Genomic DNA, 25,048 nt, shown 5'->3' on the forward strand with positions numbered 1-25,048 from the left:
ACTGAATAACTCGTTACAGAGCTGCTGCAGAGCGAAATGACTGGATGCTGATGAGGGAACTCAGACATTTGATTCTGGTGTGTTGGAGCAGAGATGCATCTAAAAACTTGTAGTACGGCAGCTCTGCAGGACTGGAGTTGGTAGAAATGCTTTCACCCGTTTTTAGTCAATAAAATAACAAATATTAAGACATTTTCACCACAGAATTGGATGTGCAAGCTTTAATAGGAAAGTGTGTTTAAATTATACCCCTGTGTCGAATCTCTGGTTCTGACTAATATTTGACATGTCTTCCAGAGCTCCTTTTGGACCCTTCATCACGCGGCAGAAACGGAGACTGAAGCCAAGTCTTATCAAATAATATCTCAAATAATATTCTCACTGATTAAAACATGTTGGAACCGGAGGAAAAAGGTCCAATTCTGACATCATCATGTGAGGGCCTTGAGTTGCATGGAGCTGACACAACCACAACTGCCATCGTAGGGCATAAAGTATTGGCATCACAAGTGTTGCAGGCAGTTCCTGAAGCATCCAACAATCAGAACAGTGAGGAAATGTCATTACTGTTAGTAGCTTATGATCCAACAATCAGAGATTTGTAGCAGCTTTCCAATAAATATTTAATTATACAATAATGATTTTAGCTGATCGCCCAAATTTCCAGCAGTCAAGCTGAAGTTATTAGCTGAGAAAGGACAAAACAGAAAATATTTACTCTAGTACATTCAGCTGTCCTGTTTTCTACGGAAGTCGGATCTGGGTCAGTTGGCTTCTTGGCCAATTAGCAAAATGCTCTTAATGAGAGAAAAAAATGACAAGTACCTAAAAACATGGGTCCAAGATGACCGAAACTGCAAACGCACAGAATGCCAACACAGCAAAATGACGGGCTCCTGTTCTCGGTGTAGCGACCTGAACGAACAGCCAATACCGCTAGAAAATACAGATTTGTTTTAAACAGTTTCTAGCATCTCTGTGCTAACTCTGACGTAAGTTAATTCAGACTGAAAGTCGGTGACCTTAACGTTTCTTGCTTCCTCAATGAAGACCACTGTACTTAGGGACACAGTGAGGCGTATTTACTGAAAAAATTCAGAGCTTTATGTTTCTGGATGGTAAAGCTGAAAAATTGGCTTTACCACTGACTTTAATGCTTGCTTGACTCCTTCTATTTTTACGCAATAACTCTTGTAAATGTAAACGTGTGAAAATGGTTCCTGTCGCTGAGAGCTGGATGCAACACATTCTAGGCCTTTGCACAATAAGACCACCTGGGCCACAAGCAAACCCAAGAAGCTGACTAATAAACTCCTTTAAGTGGGTGTATGTTGCCTAATGTGCCCATGAGGCCTCCGTTGTGTCTGGTAACCTTCTCTGGCTCTTTGAATGGACTGTAGGATGCTTCAGCAACCGCCTGGCACCAGCTCTGTCCTCTGGTATCCTGCCAGCTCCTTAATCAGATTATTAACACATATGTAACGGGTCCTTCTGGTTGCTTCACTCAACCTAAACATCCCTGACGAATGGGATCTTCAGGGGCCCCCTCTGGCTGAAGTCTCCTTTTCTCCTGCTCCACTCCTCATCTCATCACCTCCTCTTCTCCTCATGTTGACCCCATTGCTCATCTGTTGTTTGTTCTCTCTCTCTTTTTTGTTTTCTTTTTCTTTTCTTCCCGTCTGTGTAGGCAGCCCGTTGAGTAACTTCTTTGACGTAATTAAACAGCTTTTTTCAGACGAGAAGAACATCCAAGGGTCGCACTCCCCAGGCACCCCTACCTCGACTAGCTCCCCCACCAAGCATGCCCCCGCCAGCAGGCCCAGCCAGGCCCCGCCCAATGACTCTAAATGCCCCCCGGGCAAAGAGAAAACAAAGATGGCCGCCAGCAACAGGACACAGGACAACCCTTAAGGAGCAGTAGCTGTGCATGACTAGATGAAAAGCAGTAATCAGGTCATTAAGAAGCGGAGAGCTGCTAATTTTGCCCTTTAGCTCGGATTGAAAGTTAAAAAAAAAAATCTACTTTTTGCCTATACATTTTTGTACTGTATAATGGGAATGGCTCAGTTTAAAAGTCGGATCAGTATTTTAAAAACTAGTAGCAAATGTAGCTTTGCTGTCCCCCCCTCCTTGTGTCCCTCTCTCTGTCCTCCTCACATGTGTGATGGCTTGACTTGTCTCTGCCACCAGGGATCATCCATAATAGCTATTAACCCCGACGGCTCCTCAGCTGCAGCCCGCTCACGGCCCACCGCCACCGAACCGAGCCAAGCGCTGAGGAAAAGGCGGAGGATCCCTTTTTGAGTCCAAACGCAGACCTTCTCAGAAGAGTTGTAAAAAGGAAAAAAAAAGGCCTTAAGACAGTGATGTTTGTCAATCTACACCCCCCATGCCCCCTCCCCTTCATCCTTTTTCTTCCAGCTTTCCCACATGTACATAACAAATGAAAAACTACACAAACTGACTTTCTTTATGGGATTATGAGACTTGAATCGGTGGAGTCGAGCAGAGGCGGACGGCGCGGCAAACACTGGCCGGATTGTAGTTCTTTTTATCGTTGAGTTTCTTTGTGGAAGACTGAACTTCTGAGGACTTTGAGCAAACCGATTTTGGCAATTTAATGGCAACCCGGGATGGTAAAGATGGGAGAGTTTGGTGATGGTGTTATTAAAATGAATGATCTCTTCTGTTGTACAGGCCTGTGTTGTGACATTACGTTTTAAGTTGATTAGTATTTATGTTCAGGCAGGGTCACACCAGAAGGGAAATCTGTCACTTTTGATCAATGGGTTTATCGTTAAATCTACACACAGGTACAATTTTAAAGCAAACTCAGAACGGAGGAAGTTCCTGTGACTTTCTAGCTGCTGGGTTAGCCGTTTAAAGTTTGAGCCGTCTGAACACAATCAGCTTCACACGCCTAGCTGACTGAAATAAATCGTTTCCTGTATAAACGGACGCCAGGCGTTTACAACCTTCAAGAAAGTTCTCAAAGTCTGAGGAAATACGCTCCCTGTGAGGCAGAAACAAACAAGTAGTGTTTACCCGACAGTAAATGACGACGGGTTGTTAGTTATTAGGAGATTGAACCTTCAACATTTGCATGCAAAGCTGCTGCTGTAGTCGTCGTCGGCTAGAGACTGGTGTGGACTCTAGTTGCTAAACATGTTCAGACTAAAGGAACTGATTTGGATTCAACTTCCTGCTTTGGAAGAGTGAACCAGTCCTGGAGGGAAACCCAGACTGTGTTCCCAGCCTAGAAGGAATACTAAATCCTTCTAGTAGGTTCTGGGTCTCCTGTGACCAAACCTTCGATAAGTGGAAGATAGATGAAGGTGAGAACATAAAAGTACTCCTAAATCTAGAGCTTTGCTTTTCAGTCTGGCTCCTTTTTGCTATTTCAGACTTCATCAGAACCCTCACTGATCCCCATGAACTCCTCTGACAACCGACCTGTAGGGGGCAGTGCAGTCCTAGACATCGCTGTCGTCGCTCAATCACACGTTGACCAGAACCACATGTGATGAGTTTGTTTACGACAGATAGAAATAACAGTGTGAACTCGTCTCGAAATGCTTCGTCTTACAAAGCCGTTCTGCTGTGGCGTTTAAACACGACGATTTTGCCGATTCTAAAAGAGGAATTTAAACAAAACAAAAAATATAAGCAAAGATTTCTATAAAATCTACAGCCTAGAAGAGCTTAGGGTTCATTTTAGAGAAAAATGTACTGTCAAAGTAAAAAAGCCTGGGTTAAAGCATTATGCTGGGGCTAGTGTCACTGTCTAGTCCGACTTTATTAAGGTGGAATAGCTGCCTTCTGATTCCTCTTAATTACATTAAAAATACACAATGCAAGGCGGGCACGGCTATAATATCTTTTTAATTCATTTCTCTGGTTAATATGGACTTTGTTGCAGCTACAGCTGGCGCCCCCTGCTGATGGTTTAGTAGAATGCAACTCTTACTGGCATTTAATTTCTTTATATGTCGACAGTTTTTAGAGCCTTAGGCGCCGACAGGTTCTGGTGTGACCACGCCTCGTTAGTAAAAGGTCCTTTTTGTTATTTTGCACTTTCGACAGCACTTCGGTTACATTAAGTGTTTTTTACGTTTTATTGTTCAGGTTTTTTTGTTTGTATTATCTGCAGGTTTCAGACAATACTGAACTGCTGTGAATATTTTTCTAGTTGATTGCATTTTTCATGCGCTATTTATCAGTTATTTATATCAAAGATGTAGAGAATGTTCCTGAAAACGATTATTTAAAGATATTTTTGTCATGTTTTATTTATTTATTATTTTCTCCCCGTTTTATTTTCCCCCCTTTTTTGAAGAAAGAAACTTTGTAATATATGTTTGAAACTGATTTGTTGTGATTTAAGAATGTAGACTTAGCTTCTTCGGGAGGAAAACCCCCCCATCAGCTCCTTCTCCATCCTCCGTCTCTGTGCGTATGAAGACTCGGAGCTCACCAAACAGTCATCATGTAAATAAGCAGAGTTTCCTGACGAGCTTATTTAAAAAACCGAGGGGATTCCTATTAGCTTTGACCTCGGACGGTTGTTTGCATGTTCAGCATTCGTCTTTTCTTTGCATGTCGCTGTTGAAATGTTCACCTGTTCCCTTTTTCTGTCTAGGCTTTTATGCATTTTTCTTATTGGAGCTTTTGCATTAATTTTACCTTCAGATTTCTTTTATTTTTTATATATTATTAATTATTTTGCCAGTCTCTTCCTTCCTTCCCTTTATATTCGATTAGCGTGTGCACACAGTCCTCCTCACTCATCTTTCCCGGAGAAGGACCTCGCCGGCGTTCGAGGCGCTCACCCAGGCCAGCTGGGTGGGTCGCCAGAGAAAACCTAAAGCAATACCCTCCATCGTTCGCTTTTTCTACTGTGGGAATCCAGAGCACACTGAACGGACTCGGAGCGCTACCACTGAGCAGGATAACCACTGGCAATGTATCCCCTTGTGATGTTACTGTGAACAAATTCAGTGCTAAAGGAATAAATCTGTTGACTTTGGCAGGTTTGATACTTCATGTTATTACAGTTCTTCATTTCTGTTCCTTTACAAACGTTAAGTTTAACTGACGGCGCTGAGTAAAAATGGCATTTGGAATCAACTACAAAACTAGTTTAAGGTGAAAGATGCAGGCATTTCTCCTCAAACATCAGAAAGCTGGAGGTTTCCCATCATGGTAAATATATTTAACCATTTATGCCAGTTTAAGCACTTTACATATTAGGTTAATGAAGGTTACAAAACTTCCAGAGATGGGGTTCATCGTTTTACTGCATAATTTATATAATGGGGACATTTTACAAGAGTTATAATTACATTGCCTCCTTTCAGGTTTCTGCTGTTTTAGTTTTTTTGGCGGTTTTTTTGGTTACACTTAAATTTTACAGATCAAATTAATTTTCATTTTGGATATATAACCTCAGTAAATACAAAAAAAAAGAGAGGTTTTCAAATTATGATTTAATTCATATAGAAGCCCTGGAAGGCAGGTGAGAAAAAAGAGATTAAAACATTTCTGTTTTGTTTGTTTGTTTAATTAATTGTTTTTTGAAAGGCTAATTTTGCTTAGTGTTTGTTCTTGTAATACTTTGTTTTAACACTAGAGGCACTGAAGTCAAACCACAGAGCTTCACTGACAGCTGTATTCTTCTAATGGATCATTAGAGGCCCAGTTTCCAAGAAATTAAATCAGCTTTTTGCAAAGTAAAATAAGATACAATGAAGGCACAAAAATTGTATTTGTTGGCCATGGTATGTTTTTACCACATCAAGCTTGTATATTTATGAACAATATAGAATGACTGTAGTAATCAAGGATATTTGTAGGTCAAATGACATCATGTCCGCGCTTTCTTGGGACCATGACTGTATTTTCCATATAACTTTAAAACTTGCTGTCAGTAAATGCTTATCGCAATTTGTCACAATAAATTAGACATTGGTGTAAGAAGTAACATGGCAACAATGTAAATATGAATGCTTTAATGATTATTATATGTATTTACTAGTTTTATTTCTATTTCAGTTATAACAGCTAAATAAAAAGTAATTGGGTAAATTAAACAGTTTTTAACCTCAAACAACAAAGTGGGAAAAAAAAATTAGTTTAGATTTGTAGGTCTATTTTTTTCGCCACCTGCACATCACCAAAAGAAAAAAAAATCTTGCTTTAACAAATGTTCCCAAGTGTGTGTTTCTGTAATACAGAAAATTATATTTTGCTTTAAAGAAAAGATGTTTTGAGATGTATTTGACAATAATTCTGACCTTAAAATGCCACATATGGAGTCAATTCTTTAAATATGAGTCTAAAATGTGGCTAAACCTAAACTCAGAGGTTTTTCTTCTTCACTCTGTTTGAGGTTAAAAACTGCTTAGTTTTCCCTATTACTTTTTATGTAGCTGTAAGTGAAATATAAACTAATACATATAATAAATCATTAAAGCATTCATATTTAAACTGTTGCCACGTTATTTCTTACACCCACGTCTAATTAATTGTGACCATAAGTTATGAGGAGCATTTCCTGGAGGTTTAAACCCGTTTAACCCATCCCCTTGGGGAGCAGTGGGCTTCCACTGTGCGGCGCCCTGTTTAACGGGTTTCTACCGTTTCTTGCTGAATATTTTAAATAGCAGAAACATGAAATCAGGGGCAGAAGGTACCAACCAGCAGAGATGGTCCCGGTCCGTCTGGGCAGAACTTCTACTCTCGGCACGCGGCGTGGAGGCTGTAAAGTCTGTGGATCAGCGTCGTTTCCAGGTTCTTAAGAACCGGCAGGCTGTGGTTCTGGTTCTGGTTCTGGTCCTGTCCCGGTCCGGAAGGTTTCGCCTCCTTAGCCGTCCCGCCCAGCAGCAGGCGATGGACGTCCTCTCTGTCCAGGAGCCGGTCCATATTCTGCAGGAAGAACCCCTCACAGAACCTGCAGAGTTCAGCTGCGCCGTGATGCTGTGGAGACACGCGGGCCCGGGAAAGAAGTGGGTTTGGACTCGTTTTTACGTTTGGAAATCAGCTGGAAGATGAAAGCAGCATCCAAAACGGACAGAAACCAGCAGCACCGTCAGAACATTCTGGCTGGGTTTGTGCAGAAGGATGCTGGTGTGTTCCGTACCTTAGCCGTCAGGTAGACGCTCACGGCGTTCTCCGGGGTCAGGCTCTGGGACAGCGCCGTCTCACAGCACCTCTGCAGGCCGCGCAGTTGGAAGAAAAAGGCGACCGGCAGCAGCTGCACAGCAGAACGGTTAAATCAGCAGCAGAACGGTTAAATCAGCAGCAGAACGGTTAAATCAGCAGCAGAACGGTTAAATCAGCAGCAGAACGGTTAAATCAGCAGCAGCGAGTCACAGAAACGTCTCCCAGCTTCAACTTTCTGCTTCATTCAGAGGTGAAGACGCCGTAGAACAGGAGTCTTCAACGGTGGGAGTGGTAGTCTCTGGTTAAAGCATTGTGCTTGTGTTCTGGAGGTTCTGGGTTCAACTCCCACAGACTGTCACTCTGGGTCCCTGAGCAAGACCCTTAACCCCAGACTGCTCCTCGGGCGCTGCACAGTGGCAGAACACTGCTCCCCAGGGGGATGGGTTAAATGCACAGAACAAATTTCATTGGGATGGATATTGTAATGACAATAAAGATTATTAAAAAAAAAACTCCAGGTCTCCAGGTTTGGTGTCCTGCAGCTCTTAGACGTGTCCCTGGTCCAAAACACCTGAGTCTAACGGCTGATTCAGCTCCCCAGTTCTCCAGAGTCCTGCTGACAAGCCGATTATTAGCGTGTTGAAGCAGAGACAGCAGAACTGGAGGACTGCAGTTGATGATCCCTGATCTAGAGCACAGAGTCCCACCTCTCCTAGCTTCTCTTCAAAATGGGAAAAACAAGAGAACATGTCGTCCAGATTAGGCAGATGTGCGCTGATCTTCAGAAGTCAGGAAAGACCTGCGAGAAATCCGCTCCTGGACTAAACCTGGACCAGGACTGAAGTTCATCGTCCACGGTGGGTAAAATGAGGACAACTGGACTTTTGCTGAACTTGGTTAATATAAACTTGTATTTCATCAACACTGGAGACCCTCCTGATGATATCAAGGGTGATTAATGTTTGGCTATTTCCTGTTTTTCACAGTAGAACTATCATATAAGGTTTCTTTTCAGGAATGAAAGGAAACATCTGGTGTGATAGGCAACTGGAACATTCCCAATACCTACAAATGTTAGGTGGACCTTAGAAAAGGCCGTTGAGACGTGGAAAATACGAGACTTTGTGGAATGGAACCGAAATGCACAAGTGAATAACAGAAGTCCCCGCTGGCCACAAATAGATTCAGCATTGTCTCGTCTTTTTTAATGTTCAATCCTCTTCCACAACCGTTGCAGAGCTGCAGCAGAGAGCGCCATCTTGGGGTGACCGGGTCTCCATGACCGCCACTAAACGCCACCCACAGGCCAGGAAGAGGCCGAATCTGTCCCACCAGCACAAAGATAATTAAACTACCCAGGAAGGGCTGCAGATGGGCGCACCTCTGCCTGGCAGCAACAAGGTCCTGGGTTACAATCCCGTTCTAAGTCTTTCTGCGTGGTCGCAGGACACGGGCAGCAGCCAACCCTGTATGGACGGATGCTGTCCAACTAAAGAAAACATTTCTGAACAAACAGTTGGACAGAGACCAGGTAAGCCGTGCTAATGGCACCAAGTTTCCATCACTTCCTCCTGATAGTCGTCTAGAACATCCTAAGGCCTCGGCTGTGTGAGACGTTGTGATGCTAGGAGTGGCTGAGGTTATCCAGGACTGCTGTTAGCTGGGACACGGTGCCCTTCTCCACCGGTCCAGTTTACCCAGAGGCAGCTCCCCATGTTTCCTCAAACACGTCCCATTAGTTCCTTTGGTCACACTGCAAAAACAGAACTAAAAATAAATAACATTTTCTTGAAATGAGTGTATTTGTCCTTGATTTGAGCAGGTACATAAGAATATCTGCCAATGGAATGAGTATTTTTACCCCTAAAATAAGATAATTAGATATAATGCACTTGAAATTAGGTGATGGAGATGAGTTCTTCCTATTTTAAGTGCAAAAATCTTGTTCCATTGGCAGATTGTCTTATTTACCTGCTCAAATCAAGAACAAATACACCAATTTCAAGAAAAAATTACTTATTTTTAGTTCCATTTTTGCAGTGCAGATCTGACCAAGGTTGACCTTCAGGAAACAGTCCAGGCGGGTCGTCTGGGAAGCAAAGGATGAATATTTGGGGGAAAACGCCTCAAATCCACAGTGGAGGACGGTGGAGGATCTGTGATGCTGTGTTCTGTTCTAACCTCCATGAAGCTCATTGCATCATGAAATCCTTTAAATCAGGACCCAATGGTGGCCACTGGGTCCCCCAGCAAGACAATGATCCAGAACATCTGGCCACAGCAACACAGAAATGGTTCTGCAGACCCAAAATCAACCTCCATGTGGGGAAACTTTACCTTCATGGCTTCTGATGGAGCGATCTTCAGCCCCGCGGTTCCTCCACAGTACAAAGACCTCATCACCATCTGCATGAACAGACCCGGTTTAACACCATCAAAACGATTCAAATCCGCCCAGTTTTCAGAACCCAGGTCCGTTTCCCTACCTGGAAGGTGCTGTAGGTCATGTGACCGACGTGGATGATGTTGTCTGGAGAATCGGCGAGCATCTGCCGAAACCTGCCGGGACAAAAACCCGGACCGAACCGTGAGGTTTTGTGTTTGATTCTGTCGGAGGAATCATCTCATCATGCAGTGATCGTCTGGACCGGGTCAGAATATCTTCCTCTAAAACGGGAACCTTTCAGAGGCGGACATCAGCAGCACCCGGTGAGCGAAGAACGGCCGTCCTTCCACCATTAACGTCACGTCGGACATCTCCTCGCTGTTCAGGAACCGGACATCTGAGAGCAGAGACACAGAGAGGTTCTGGTGTTGGTTTGGTTCCAGGAGACAGAACCCTGCCGGTGGCTGGCGGCGGCGGGCGGCGGCGTACCCAGCTGGGTGGACAGAGCGACGTCCATCGGTGGAACAGCAGGAACAGGCGAGCTGCCGTAACAGTGGGAGAGCAGCGAGGCGAGGCGCGCCGTCACCTCGTAGTCCTGCAGAGGAACGACACGGCGGCTCTTAGCGGGTCAGAACCAACATTCACTCACACTCATTTTAATCAGTGTCGCTTCTTAGAGTCCAAAAGGAGTAAAAATTAGGGCTGAACGATTTTGGAAAATAATCTAATTGCGATTTTTTTTTTCTTAATATTGCGATTTAATGCAATGTTTTTTTCCAGTTTAATTTATCATGTGTTTTAAAATATATACAAACAACAAATCAATTTGTTTCCTCGCCGTGTGGATTAGTTGCTAAAAGACCCGCAGCATCTAAACTCAGAGCAGAAATGATTGCGTTCTACCAACAATATATTTCAACCAAAATTGCAATTTTGACTTTTCTCTGCGTTAACCACAAGCAACAAAAAGGCCTCTAAAAAAAGATGTTTGAAAACAAGCACTATTTTAAATATGAACTTTTAATGTTTCTATTGATCAGAATATTATTCAAGAGAACAGCTTTTAATTTAATTGGACATCAATCCTTGTTGAACATAAAGTGCAACCAACAAGAAAGTCTATGTATTAAACTGATTGACCTGTACTTAATGCTATGTATGATTATATAAACTCTAAAACAAGTAATAAAATTAGATTATCTCACTGCTGCAACTGTCTTCCCTTCCATGTGGAGGCAAACCCACTTTAAACATTTTACCAACACCTAATGGACGTGTCTAATTCACTAATTGTTACAGAGCCAAAAATTGCAGACTCTGCGATTTGGAAATTGCGTTATTTCAAATCACGATTATATTGAAAATGCGATTAATTGTTCAGCCCTAGTAAAAATCATAATTTAATAACAGCTTTTGCAGTGATTTTGGATCTGAGGTTGAACATCTGCTCCGCCTGGAGTGAAACGAAGTAAACTAGTCCAGTTAAATTCAGTTTATTTACGTCATCTGCAGGAACAAACGGCCAGCCGTCATTTTAGCCCAAACGGGTCGCTCTTCTCACCCTGCTGGTCTCCAACATGCCGAACAGGAGCGGGATCCCTGCAGAGAGCAGCTCAGGGCTGTAGTCCTCCGTCCTGATGGAGGGGAAGTCGCTGAGGAGGCAGAGCGTGACTTCGTACCTGCCGAGCTGCTGGGCCCTACGGAGCGACTCCAGCCAGGTGTGCAGCCTCCAGCGGACGCCTGCAGACAGATTAATACGTCACAGCAGCGGAAAACCAGCTTTCCTGTTTCTGAAATAACTAAACAGTCACAGCAGCGGGAACCAGTCAGATTATGGCTGGAGGAAGACACCTAACACTGCCCCCTGCTGGTTACGTTTAGGACACAAATAAATAAATCAAACGGTCAAAAGTGCCAAATTTTTATAATTGTGTCATAATTAAGACAAAAATTGTTAAATGTGTTTAATAAAACTTTGGGTCTGGTTTAAACTCTTCCAAATATATAATTTTTTAAATATTTATTTAATATTTTTATGTGTTTGTTTCGACTTTGAAATACATATCCATACAGATAACAAATTTTTTTTTACTGTAATGTGAACCAAAGTATTTTTGCCTTCATTTATTTCTTGTTCTACAATTTCATCACTTTATGTTCCGTTAAATAGCTGGAAAAAAATGACTACATTAAATTTACTCTTGGAAGTAAAACTGTATTTGGGAATTTTTCCTGCAGAATCCAAAGATTTGATTCCAAACTCAAACTGGGAGAAACGTTCCTGTCTGATTTTATTTCAAAGACTAATTTACTTTATAGGAAATTTAGGTTAGCAGAATATTGTACTCAGGGGAAAAAAAAAAAAAAAAAAAACTTGGCCGGTCTCTTTTTCATTGAATCAAGAAAATTAATAAAATAGTTTTTTTCCTTCAGCAGTAAACAAACTATTTCAGTTAATGAAATTAATCTGATGTTATTACATTCTAAAAACTTGGGAACAAATGGGAAGTATGGAAGTGATTTGGTTTGGTTTCAAACTGAGCCGGCAGACAGCAGATCAATAAGTTAAAGATTTTCAACCAGATGTTACATCCCTGATCAGGAGTATAACGCTGTTTGTTTAGCTTATTGCTCTGGTTTTATCTGGATTGCTGCCACTTCCGGGGGAACGGTGACGACTTTGGACCTTCCTCTCACCCATCTCTCTGAGCTCCATGGTGACGTCCAGGTAGCCGTGCTCTGCGCTGTAATACGACGCCTGCTGCAGAGCTTTCATGGTGGCTTTAGACCGCGGGGGAGCGACGCTCAGAGACTCCGCTGCTGCAGGACGGCTTGGCTCCTCCACTCCTTCAGCCAGGATCTCCTCCAGAGACAGGATGTCCTCCTTCCTGTGTGGCGGCTGCAGCAGCAGCCTCCTCACGACGTTCCTGCACAGGAGAACGTGTCACACCGCTAATCGGTAAACCCAAAGGTTAAGAGGCGAGAGACGCACCTGTGGCCGTGAGCCGCAGCGTAGCTGAAGCAGTTCATGTCCTCAAACAGAGGGGGGGTCAGCGAGGTGCCGTGGTGCAGTCTGAGCAGGGGGTCCGCTCCATGGCTGAGCAGCAAACTCACCATCTCGTAGTTACCTGAGAGCAGGAGAGCCTTCGTTATCAGCGGGACCAGCTTCTGCACACACTGAGCTGGAGGCAAACATCTGGATTAAATATCATCAGTGGCTGAAGAAGCCCTGCGTCTGCAGCAGAGATGAAATAAAACAGAGAAGCAGGAGGAAACAGAAGGGATCTCCAGCAGGAAGAGACCTGCAGCGGCTGCGAGCTGCAGCGGCGTTTCAGCTGAGCTCTCCTGTCCGTCCAGCAGGACTCCACCTTCAACGTCGGCGCCGGCCTCCAGCAGCAGCTGCCAGAGAGAAGAGACGGTTTCAGCTCCAGCTGCCAGCAGGACCAGAGCTGCAGACATGCAGACATGCAGACATGCATCCAGCAACAGATGGAGCCAACCGCTCCCCTTTCTAAAAGATGCTGCTGTTTTCCATTCGTCTGTCTGAAGAGCTCACCTGCGCCACGCAGAGGTGACTGTGCAGCACAGAAAAGCTCAGCGCCACCCAGTGCCGACTGCCGGGATATACAGACGGGTGTCTGGCGGAGCAGCCGGGGATCTGAGGAGGAAGCAGAAACGTTTTTAGACACGGTCCAGTTAATCCAAGGAGAAGTGGACAGGTGTTCTGTTACCTGCAGGTTCAGGTGAGCTCCGGCGTCGATCAGCATCTGCACCATGGCTTCATCTCCTGCTGCAGAGGCGTACATCAGGGGCGTCATTCCCTGCAGGGACAAAATACTTGATTTTTCTGCAGATTTACAATATTTTTAAAGGTAAACGTGACTGTAGGTGAGCTCATAATTTTCATCAGGTAATAATTTAGCTACAGAAAGAAAGAAACAACTCAGGACTGCCCCCTCCTGGCTGCTAACAGTAATTACACCTCTGAACTCATGACGGTTTCCTGCTATGAATCAGGAATCTCCAAGAATAAAACCCCATTTACTGACAGCTTACATCAAAAACATCAAACACAATATAAAAAAAACTAGTTTAAAAGAAATAAAACTACAACTGATTTTGTCAATCCTTGACTGGAAAGATTTAACCTTTCATATTCTGGCCACCGCTGAGACCCTCAGCTGTGACTGATTAACCTACGGATGCTAACCCTGTCATAAATGTTAAACTAAAAACAACAAGAGGCTGAAGCGTTAAAAGCCCTCCTAACCTGGTCGTCCACGGTGTTGACGCCGTCCGGCCCCAGGAGCTGCGCGGCCTGTTGGACCAGATCCGCTCGGCCACACGACAGCATCCGGAAGCCCGAATCCAGCCGGAACTTGGCAGAAGCAGCAGCAGCATCCAGACCTCTGAGGGCCTGGAAACAGCACTTGGACCTGAGGGGAGAAAAGCAAACTGCAGATTATCGTCTAATCTGACGCAGCGGCTCATTTTGCACAGGAACAATAAATGAGGTTTAAGTAAAGTGAGCAGAAACCGGACCAGCTGATTCATGCATTCTTCAGAGATCAGATGTGAGTGGTTCCAGCGACCGGTACCTCAGCTGTCTGGGCTCACAGTCGAGTCCTGGGAGCAGCAAGCGGGCCGTCTGTCTGACGTCGTCACTGTCCACCAATAAGCTGCGGCGGTGTTCGGCGTGCACCACGGCAACCCTGATCCACTCCATGAGAGGCGGGAGGAGCAGGAACGGCCTGAGGGAGCCCAAATGGTGAGGACAGGAGGTAAAATGCAACATTCGTACGGTGGATCAATGCACAGCAGCACAGGCGCACCTCTCTCTGCTCAGCATCACCGCCGCAGGCTCCAGGTTGGGATTCTCCAGCGACTCCATCTGTGGGCTGGACAGGAAGTAGTAGAGAGAGCGGAGGGCGGCGGGGGCCCACGACACCGCGGGCCGATGGGCCGGGCGAGCGCCGCAGACGGAGGGGCTCGAGCTTCGCAGGCGCTGCATGTGGTGCATCGCTCGAGACACGAGGTCGCCTGCAGGAGGAGAGAAACGGGGGTCATCTGGAGCTTCTGCAGGTTCTGCCCTCCAGTCAGCAGCAGCCAGGAAACAGATGAAGTACGCCTTCCTGCAGAGGAGGAAAGGCACCTCTGCTCTGCGTATTAGCACCAGACATGGCAACCAGCACTGATGGTGGTGAATATCAGCCGATGTGAAGACGTCCCGGTATAAAACGGGACGTTTTACATGTGCAGCACAAAGACAATACACCAGCACCTCTTCATCAACCAAGAGAAATTCAACAGATTACTTCTTCCTACAGCCTCTAAACTTTTTATTCAACGAGTTCCACTTAGTCGTTATTTATTAATTATACACATTAAATCAAACATCATTGACTGTTTTATACGAGTCTAAGAGGAACAGGAGGAGCCAGGTGCTGCTGATCAATAAAATGGCTGATTATCATCATGTCTAACTCAAAGAGGATGAAAGAATGAAGTTTAAGTAGTTTGCTCCTCTGGAGTTTAGTGTGTGCTGCAGGGCGATCAGATATGGCCAATAATCAGACATCCCCAAAAACCTGAGAGAGGCACAAGCTGCCCTTCAACCTGCGAAACCAGATTATTAACGGTATTGGAGCCAAATATGTGTATTTTTGGTTTCTGGTCACTAGATGGCGCTGTCGGCTCCAGTATAAGAATCAAGAGGTGACAGGTAGCTGACAGGTGTTGAACCTGGAAGGGCGTTTAAGTCATTGTTAACAAATGTTGCAGTGTAAGACGGAATAAATGGATTTGTTCACAAATGGTTCATCTGACTGGAACAAGTTTGGACAACAAGAAGATCTTTGGGATTAATTTTAAAAAGCGCTCAACAGATACAACGTTAGCCGCTCAGCGCGTCATAACTAAAGCAGCAACGGATCAACGCTTGGTGCAGTATTAAAATGGCTAGTTTAAACGGCTTTGCCAAGAGCAGGTCGTACAGAGGAGCTGAATCACAAACAAAGCCAACATTTAATTTTCTCCATCCTACAAGGAGAGGAAAAAAAAAAAAAAAAAACAGACAACTGTGGCTGAAGAGGTTGCAAATTGAAGCTGTGCTGCTATTCTCTGAGAGATCTCCTTTCCTCCATGGGTTGCATCCAAGTGAAGAACAGGACCTCCGTGTTCAGATGAGGCTAAAGTAGAAATATCCGGTGACAAAAGATCCAAACAGCAGAACAACACAAGCACCTCAGACCAACTATGGAGTACGGTGGTGGAGGGGTGATGCTCTGGGCTTGTTTTCAGACTACAGGACCTGGGTCTCTCCTGTACACCATTCAGAGTTTAATGTGAGTCCATCCGTTAGTCTGCTGAGGTTTGGCCCAAACTGGCTGCAAATCAGCAACATGATGGCTGAAAAAGAAAAAGTGAGGCGCCACACGGCAAACATAGGAAACTGTCTGCAGAGTAACAAACGGAGAAAACTGAAAAACCTTCAACTTCGGATAAATTATCGATGTTTGTTTTATTGCAAAGTATTTAGTTGGAGTTACGAAGAAACCCCTGAATGTTTTAAATGACTGTTTAGAAGGTTTTAAAACGTTAAACCTTGTGTTTAAACTCAGGAAGGGGGAAGCCACGGCTCGTTTGTGTACCGGCTTGGTGTCGGCCAATAAGCTGCGTGATAAAAGGGAGCAGAAGGCTTCTTATGCAGCTAATTAACCTGTTTGAAAGAGAAACTGAGTTTCTGTGACTCGTGAAGATGGACCGAGCCGGACGGATCTCCAGGAGCTGACCTGCGTCTTCCTCGGCGAACAGTCATGGTTCCCAGCCAGAGACGATGAAGAAAGCTTTGGACTAGCGTCAGAGTTCTGTCTCAGGAGAGATCCGTGGAAATAATGGCGTCTGCGGATAGAGAGCTTCTCTAGTTTCCAGCTGATGGTAACTGAAGATGAGGAAGATGAAGAAAGCCTTGGACTGACGGCGCATTACTAACGCGTTTCAATGGCCTACTCAAAGTCCAGATCTCTACCTAACTGAAAACCTGTTGGGTGTTTATCTACGCTTCTTGTTAGATTTAAATTAAACATTAATTATTCTCTGATTGACTTTTTAATCAAGCTTACCGTTAAGAGCGGCCCAATTTATCCTGAGCCATCTCTGTGGTTGTGCTGCTATTGGCTTAGAGCTCAGCAGACTGGTCTGCTTTCTCCTACTACTCTCCAGTTATGTATAATCTGCCGGTTTTAGTTTCATCTGGCAGAGTTTGTTTAGCCCTGAAACCTTCCTGGAGGAGGTCATCACCTCAGCTCAACCTGACTTTCTCTTAACTAACCGCGTCTCGCTCATGGATAAAAACAAATCAAGGAGCCGCTGCTGCCATTACCTCTCCACGCTTTGTTAAACATAGAAAGGACTCCTGAACCACTTCTTAATTAAACCCCAGTCGGTCGCAGCAGATGGTCTCCCACACGGAACCTGCTGAAGTTCTCCACTGTCCCCATAAGACCTAAAGGTTTGTAGAAATCTAATCAAAATATTAGTTTTTAACTCAGAAATGTGAAAATGAAGAGTTTTAAATGTGATGCAGATCACTCTGTTCTATGGTTGCTTTTAATGAATGTCAGGAGAGGTTCTATCAGTCTTAATGAAGTTCGGAGGCCTGCAGCATGTGAAGTGCTTCTGTTTTCTGGACACAAGCCCCCCCATTATTCAACACCAGGCGTGAGGGGTGCAGGCACCGAATAACAAGGCGTCCCAGGAGGCCGACAGCCGTTTAAACACAGACTCACTGAGCTCGCTGATGCTGCCCACACAGGTGGCGAGCAGCGACTGCTCCAATGTTCTCAGCTCCAGCTGGACGTAAGCGTCCTCCCTGCTCTCCATCGGCTCCTCGGGAACCTTGGTGTACGGGCTGACGTGGGCCGGCAGAGTCAGCTCACCTAAACGCACACATTAAATTAGATTAGACTTTTTAGTCCCTGTAGGGGAAATCTGTTTAGGACTGTGCTAAAAAAAAACCATAAAACTGCTCCCATATAAATACAATGAATTAAAGCAGTTAACATTTATCTCTGCAGAGAAACATCAGAATGAATGATTAGAGATGAGAGTAAATCCTCAATCCTTCATATCTTCTTTCCAATCAGCCTGTTTCTCTTGGATGATTTTAAGGCGGCTCCTAATCTGCAGATCTCCAGGCTTTCTGGATGATAATGAAATAAAGTTCCTCTGCCCTACGAGGATTTTCCTGACAAATGCATCATTTAAATCTAGATTCTTCAATAAGTTGTGAAGAACCAAAAAGGGATCTCTGTGTACACATTCAACTAAATTTAATTTATATAGCGCCAATTCATGAAACATGCCATCTCAAGGCACTTTACAAAGTCAAATTCAATCATATTATACAAATTGGTCAAAAATTTCTTATATAAGGGAAACCAGTTGATTGCATCAAAGTCCCGACAAGCAGCATTCACTCCTCCTGAAAGAGTGTAGAGCTACAGGGACAGTCGTCTGCATTGTTGATGGCTTTGCTGCAATCCCTCATACTGAGCAAGCATGGAGCGACAGTGGGAAGAAAAACTCCCCATTAACGGGAAGGAAAAACCTCCGGCAGAACCGGGCTCAGTATGAACGGTCATCTGCCTCGACCCACTGGGGTTACACAAGAAAAATGTAGCAGTCAGGATAGAAGAACAAAAAATAAACCCAGACAGTTTTATATCATTCCATGGCGACAAGAGCCAACAACAGCTTTCTGACAAGTTCTGATCATATTCTCCATCATCTCATGCCTGGCTACTTAAACCTGGAGGGGGGGGGGGGGGGGTTGGTTATGTTCTGCTGGGACTGCAGTAGCTAAACAGCATGAAAAGAAAGAACACACCATCAATGAAGCATGGTGAAGGCAGCATCATGCTGTGGGGTTCACTTGCTTTAATTTATGTCAATGTCGATGATTCTGGGTTAGTTTTGACCCAAAGTCTTCAGCTAGAAAGCTGAAACATTTATTTTTTTCTGGAATGGAGCCTAGAACTAAATCACATAGAAAGATCCGCAGACGCAGATTATTTTATCAGGAAACAAGTTGTTCCTCCTTCGATCGCTGCTCGTGTCTTCACCAGATCTTTGACGCTCTCCGTGCGCCTTGGCAGTCACTGCAGCTGTGCCACAAACCTTTGGGATCTCTGAAAACATTTATGACCCTTAACAGGATCAGACATCCTGAACGTCCAACATGAACGCAGAGAAAAGCCCATGAGCTCCACGCTCTTTGTTCCCTCACTGAATGGAGGATTTGCTGACTCCAGGTGCTTCACACAATGCAAACCACGTCAGTGACGAGGATCTGGACCAGAACTGACCCCCGCCAGGGCAACACACCCACTGCCCATCTGTCCTGAAGCCCAGGTGGGTTTCTTAATGACAGAACATTTGTTTGAGATTCCCAATTTACTAAATAAAAATAAAAATGACCAAGAAGCTGTTTAAGGAAAAAATCATTTAAAGGTTTTCAAGCCCAGGTGTCAACCGTCCTCTAACGCCAGAGTCCTGCAACCTCTAAACGTGTCTCTGCCTGGTGTTGGACCACCATCACCATATGATATATTAAAGAATTATTTTTGTTCTTTGACAACGTATTTTGGAATAAACTGGTTAGTTTTAAACTAAGAAAAACATATATGCTCGTGCCTGTTATGTTGCTCACATAAAACTAAGAACGTGTTATTTTGCTATATCATGGTAAGAGATGGAACATCACATCTGTTTGAAAGCTTGTCAGCTTTGATGCTTGCTACTTTGCGTGTGTGAAGAGCTTGCTGTTTGTGTTGCTGTATTCTGTGGGGAATAATAAATATGGGCGCTATTATCCTAATAGAACCAGTGTTTGTGTTCTTATTTGTGTCTTGCCGATCTCTTCCGAACCTGAATAAAAATTTCATAAAACACCATAAGACTGACAGATTACGCCTCCCAGCATGCATTATGGCTCTGATGTCATGAAGGGGGGGAAGAGCACAGCCAAACAAAGTTCCTTCCTCTTCAGGTTGTGGGGGCAACAGGTCCAGTAGAGGAACCCAGACCTCCGTCTCTCCGGCTCATTCTGAGGGAACCAAGGCGTTCCTAGGCCAGACGGGAAATATAGTTCCTCCATGGAGTCCTGGGTCGTCCCCTGGGTCTCATCCCAGTTGGACACACAGGATAATGCCCCAAAAGGAGGCGTCCAGAGGGCATCCTGACTCTTTCGGTCCTGATCCAGACATCCTGACCACGGCTGAGGGTCAGAACATAGATGGCTGATAAATCTGGAGCTTTGCATTTTGGCTCAGCTCTTTGTTCCCCACAACAGACCGGATCAGCGCCAATCAATTAAATTACCACATAAACATTTAATAATTATTTAATCTTTTATTATTCAACAAAAAATTATCCTTCCTTTTGCATTCTAGCCTATCAGGAAGGTTAATACTGCAGTCGTTACATCCTCCCAACCAATCAGAACACAGAGCAGGGAAAGCTCCGCCCCCATGCTTCAAAGAGCATGCGTTTATTTTGTTTTATTTTATTTAGTTTAAGACTTCCAGTTTTGGTAAAAAGTTGGTCGAATAAAGGGTTGTGTTTGAATTCAGTGTTCTTTATTTTAAAAAAAATAAGTCATTAAGGAGCAGCATAAAATGGCCAGGGCTGCACTTAAAATGTGGTTTTGAAATGATAGATAGATAGATAGATAGATAGATAGATAGATAGATAGATAGATAGATAGATAGAGTCCAGCCCTATTAAAAGGTCATGTTTCAGTGTTTCTACATTTAGTTTAACATAAAAAAATCCAGTCATGGCTCAATTATATTATTTTGAAAATTTATCAGCTGTAATATTTACCTTCTTATAAATATAAATAGATATTTGTACGCCAAGGAAAACAATAGAGCTTAAAACCCGTTAAAGTTGAACTGGTTTTTCTTTGTGATAACCGCATAAAATCCGGGCCTCATGTTGTCCACACCTTCATTTCATGCTGAAGATAAACCTGGAGGGTTTTCTTCTCCTCCCTCTGAGCTGGGGAAGTGTTAATATGTGGAAATAATTTTCTAAATCCACATTTAAAACCTTTGCGGTCAAGTCTAACTAGTAAAGAAGGTATAAAATCGACCTGATTGACAGACCTCATATCAGGAGTTCTGACTCGACTGCAGGTCATTTTTTCACTGCTCTGACCTGAGACCTGAACTCACTTCTAAAATCTACATTTTGTGTTTAGTAAAAAAAAAAAAAAAAAAAGGTAACAAGACTTCAGTGTGTTGGTGGCTGGTGCAGATTTCCCTGCTGTGTTTACAGACGCGAGCTGAACAAGCAACCATTCATGGCTGGACTACAAGCGGGCCGTCTGTACGGGACAAAGCACCAATCAGTGTTTTCTGATCCTTACCTGTGCAATAAAAATAAAAACCTCAACGTGCATCCAAGCCTCAGCTCCCGTGTTCAACACTGACCTCCTTATGCGGCGAGCTACGAGTGATTAAGTCATTTCCTTCACCTCGCTCCTGCAGGGTAGCTGCGGCGCTCGGACCTGCATCCTCAGACACAGGGGGGGGGGTGAACTCTGACTGGAAACAGAGGCTCAGTCACGGCGCCTGGAAACAACAGCTCTATTCTGCCCTCTGCTATAAAGCTGGGAGTGTTTGGCTGCAACAACAGAACAGAACCAAACCGGGTCAAAGATGTGGGTAACAGGATGGCCTCAGAGTCCCAACCGAGCCCAAAGAGGGCCGAAGCGAGGCAGCAACACCACATGATCTTAGATTTCATCTAACTCAGTTCTGCTGTCCCAACAACCAGGACAGCTGAGTGTATTAACAATATATCCTCTTCACAATACAAGGAAGCAATGTTCCTAGCGTCATAAAGGTTGGATGGATTCTCACTGCGGTAGATGTTCATACCTGACACTGATGGGTCGGCTCTAAATTAGTCGTATCCATGGCAGGTTTGCATGTAAAGTCACCTTTTATCTGACCAACTGACTGGAAATGACATTGATGTTTGTGATACGACACTGTGGCATAAAGAAAATTTGTTTTTTTATGTTTGGCGAGCATTTTATCTACAAAATGTTGTTGGGTTATCCAACATTTCTACCTCAGCCATGTTGTTCTAAAGCCGGGATCTGCAGCTCCAGTCCTCGAGTGGCTCTGCCCTGCTGTAACTCACCTGAATCAAATAAATAATTAAATGACCAGGCATAGGGCTGGACAATATGGCCAAAGCTTATAACAATATAATTCTTAGTTTTGGTCGATACAATATAGATACAATATTGACATAAACAAAAGCCTTAGACTCCCAAGAACGCCCACAGCAGATGCCTGTAGAAACTTATGATATAGACTGAAGGCTGAAATTAAATCAAATCATGTTTCAATACAATATTTGAGTCCCTTTTTACATTTTCTCAACAGATTCATTTTTGTTGGATTGCAAATCATGTTTTTAATATCGAAGGTTGAAAAGATCTGTTGATTTTAGAATGGGAGGCAGATCCTTTAGCTATCAGGCTCCTCTCCTGTGGAACCAACTCCCAGTTTTGGTCCGTGAGGCAGACACCCCGTCTATTTTTAAGACTAATCTTAAAACTTTCCTTTTTGAGAAAGCTTATAGTCAGAGTGGCTCATGTTACCCTGAGCTATCTCTATAGTTATGCTGCTATAGGCTTAGTCTGCTGGAGGACATCAGGGTCTATTTCTCTCTCTGCTGAGTTCTCCTACTGCTCTCCAATCTGCATTGTTTGTTGTTATTTAATCTTTTAACTTTTTGTTCTCTGTCATTTCTCTCTCCATAGAAGGTACACCTGGTCTGGCGTTCTGTTAGCTGTGACATCAACAGGGGAGGCAGATCATCCGCTATTACCATCTAACATAGAAAGTACTCCTGGGTCAATGTGAGCTTCTGAGCTTTCTGTGTCTCTGCTCTGTCTTCTCTAAGCCCCAGTGGGTGGAGGCAGATGAGCGTTCACACTGAGCCTGGTTCTGGTTCTGCTGGAGGTTCTCCTCCCTGTTAAAGGGGAGTTTTCCTCTCCACTGTCGCTTCATGCATGCTCAGTATGAGGGATTGCTGCAAAGCCATCAACAATGCAGACGACTGTCCACTGTGGCTCTACGCTCTTTCAGGAGGAGTGAATGCTGCTTGGAGAGACTTGATGCAACCTGCTGGGTTTCCTTAGAGAGGAAACTTTCTCACCAACCTGGAGGATCTGATGGAGTCTGACTTTGGAAAGAGCCTTGAGATTACATGTTTCATGTTGGCACTATATAAATTGAATTGGCGCTATATAAATAAAATTGAATTGATTTTTCTTTTTTTTTCTCTTGACTTTCAATCACAAATACCAGCCATTATAACAAGAATAGGACACTTTTCAGTCTAGAAGCTAGAGCTACAGAAAGCATCTAAAACATATCAGTACCAATATGAGTTCTATTGGATTGCAAAACATGCACATTTGGAGGGCTATAATATGATCTATTCTCACTTTGAATCCCAATACTACATTTAGGCAGTTGGTTGGACTTTCCCTGCTACTCGATATTGGAAGAACTCATAATTTTTGGCCTAGAACTCTAAAAACGTGAAATCAGAAAACATACAATCCTAACTACCAGGAGTTTCCATGAGTTTTATTAGTTTCACTCATCTTAAACCTAGATTTTCAGTAGAGAAATGTGTTTTAGGGTGAGATGCAACCAGCCGAAGCCTTAAAGTCTCTCTGCAGACATGTTTGGTGGTAGAGAGGCGTTTGGAGCCACAGCGCTCCTGTGCTTCCCGTCTGCAGCCACGTCAGATCCAGGCGTCAGCCCGACAACCTCCCGCGAGACTCAACAGGAAGTCAAGGGTGAAAAGAAGGTCATTAGCCTCCGACCCTCACAGACGACACAGGGGACCTCTGTGTGGCTTAAAGGCAGCCGGGCAGGACAGGAGAGGCTGCGGGTTTGATTCTGTAACCACAACATGAATCAGACGGTCACTGCTAAAGCTGCTGCTGTGTCCAAGCACATTTATAGAAGGTTTGGTGGAAGGAAAAGATGCACCAGCAACAGGGACAGCTGGAGCTTTGACAGGATTGTAGCGGGGGTGGATTGAGGCGGGAGTCGGATCCTAGACGTGGGTCTTGTACCTGGACTCACTCAGCGGTCCAAAGTCCGCCTTCCAGGTGAAAGTAAAGAGCCTCGAGGTGACACGTGTTGTGAATTGGCGCCATCTTAAAAAAACTGAATTTAATTGAAAGCAATGTGGATTCTGGGCCTCTTGATTGACGTTCCTGCAGTCAGAGATAATTTGGGGTGCCACGTCGTCTGCTGGTTCTGGGTGTTCTGAAGTCCAGAGTCAACCATCAACCGGGACATTTTAGAGCATTTCATGTTTTTTCCTGCAGACGAGCTTTATGGAGATGCTTTTTCCAGAAGGTAATTGGGTCAAACAGACGCGGCGCCCCTGAATGGATCGGCAGCGGTAAGAAGAGTTTCCAGGACAAATTCAGGGTTCTCACCGGCGCATTTCAGCAGAGCGGGCCGTCATAATGAAGCTGTGAACGGGCCGTTATGCTGCGTTAATGGTGCTCTGAACACGTTTACCTGCTTATTCTATGTGAGGAACATGTCAGTTGGAGGACCGTGAGCCAGCGCTATGAACACGTGTCAATTTGACAGGAGTGGACACTTGTTTAGCTGAGAGTGTCCGAAGTGCGGCCCGGGGGCCATTTGTTGCCCCCAGGCTGATTTTGGGTGAACCTTTAACTGCATTTAAAGAAAAGAATTGGTCCACCAGCAAAGGTGGCTGATGCAAATCGAAACTTTTAATTTTTAATTAGGGCAAAATTCAGGTTAAATTTTTACAGTTGAAAATGTTTGGTGAAACACAAAGTGATCGTTTTTTAATGACCACACCTTTTACGTTCTCTTTAAATTCATAGTCAATCTCAAACTCTGATATGATTTAATTTATTAAAAATTGACACTTCCCTTTCTGGCTGAATTTCTGACTAATTTGTTTAAATAAAATCATCATGTTTTGTAGAGCAAGTAAAAAAAAAATATTTAATAATCTTGTGGCCCTCAAGCACCTCTGACTTGACGATTTCAGCCCATGTGCCAAAAGATTTGGACCTGCCCTGATCTAAAGCTTCATTTGGCTGACGTCTGGACTCCCGGCAGGGTTTCCTCCTCTGTATTAGCCGCCAGGCTAAGCATTGTTTAATATTTTAAATGTTTTTTTATACACCAGTAACAGTGAAACCAAAGGTGGCACATAGGAGGGTCGTCAAAATAATTGATGCCTTTATATAACTGATACAAACAAGCTGGTGTGTATAAGCTTTGTATAATTTTTAGTAAGTGGAGGTTTAGGTAGGAACAATGCATTATTGTAAACTTTTATTTTAAAAAGTGAAAAACTGAAAAAATTGGTAATTTTTGTCAAAGACTATTAATGATTTATTTAAAATTC

General features: G+C 43.9%; 2 protein-coding genes across 13 annotated transcripts in view; one reads left to right on the forward strand and one right to left on the reverse strand.

The window, feature by feature from the left end:
* LOC105937707 (serine/threonine-protein kinase BRSK2) overlaps nt 1-3,418 on the forward strand; it is a 156,264-nt gene extending 152,846 nt beyond the window's left edge. For 10 of the 12 annotated variants that reach the window (XM_021324833.2, XM_012879181.3, XM_012879185.3 and 7 more), the window contains one exon: nt 1,688-3,418. In XM_021324833.2, coding sequence (XP_021180508.2) covers nt 1,688-1,911 — 224 coding nt within the window. In that variant the 3' untranslated portion in view covers nt 1,912-3,418. The remainder of the gene's footprint in view (nt 1-1,687) is intronic. The other 2 variants (XM_012879179.3, XM_012879184.3) reach the window with 2 other exon arrangements.
* Nucleotides 1-25,048, reverse strand: part of LOC105937706 (ankyrin repeat and BTB/POZ domain-containing protein 2) — a 36,607-nt gene that overhangs the window by 9,330 nt on the left and 2,229 nt on the right. Inside the window, exons 2-17 of the mRNA XM_012879178.3 lie at nt 17,335-17,484; nt 14,380-14,587; nt 14,146-14,298; nt 13,818-13,983; nt 13,279-13,368; nt 13,104-13,205; nt 12,850-12,946; nt 12,540-12,675; nt 12,245-12,474; nt 11,109-11,287; nt 10,037-10,142; nt 9,842-9,944; nt 9,648-9,720; nt 9,499-9,567; nt 7,139-7,252; nt 6,697-6,975 (exon numbers count right to left, since the gene is read on the reverse strand). Of these exons, the coding sequence (XP_012734632.2) occupies nt 6,733-6,975; nt 7,139-7,252; nt 9,499-9,567; nt 9,648-9,720; nt 9,842-9,944; nt 10,037-10,142; nt 11,109-11,287; nt 12,245-12,474; nt 12,540-12,675; nt 12,850-12,946; nt 13,104-13,205; nt 13,279-13,368; nt 13,818-13,983; nt 14,146-14,298; nt 14,380-14,587; nt 17,335-17,484 (2,219 nt within the window). The 3' untranslated portion in view covers nt 6,697-6,732. The remainder of the gene's footprint in view (nt 1-6,696; nt 6,976-7,138; nt 7,253-9,498; nt 9,568-9,647; nt 9,721-9,841; nt 9,945-10,036; nt 10,143-11,108; nt 11,288-12,244; nt 12,475-12,539; nt 12,676-12,849; nt 12,947-13,103; nt 13,206-13,278; nt 13,369-13,817; nt 13,984-14,145; nt 14,299-14,379; nt 14,588-17,334; nt 17,485-25,048) is intronic.

Source organism: Fundulus heteroclitus, chromosome 4 (genome assembly GCF_011125445.2).
Source record: "Fundulus heteroclitus isolate FHET01 chromosome 4, MU-UCD_Fhet_4.1, whole genome shotgun sequence".
Classification (NCBI taxonomy): domain Eukaryota; kingdom Metazoa; phylum Chordata; class Actinopteri; order Cyprinodontiformes; family Fundulidae; genus Fundulus; species Fundulus heteroclitus.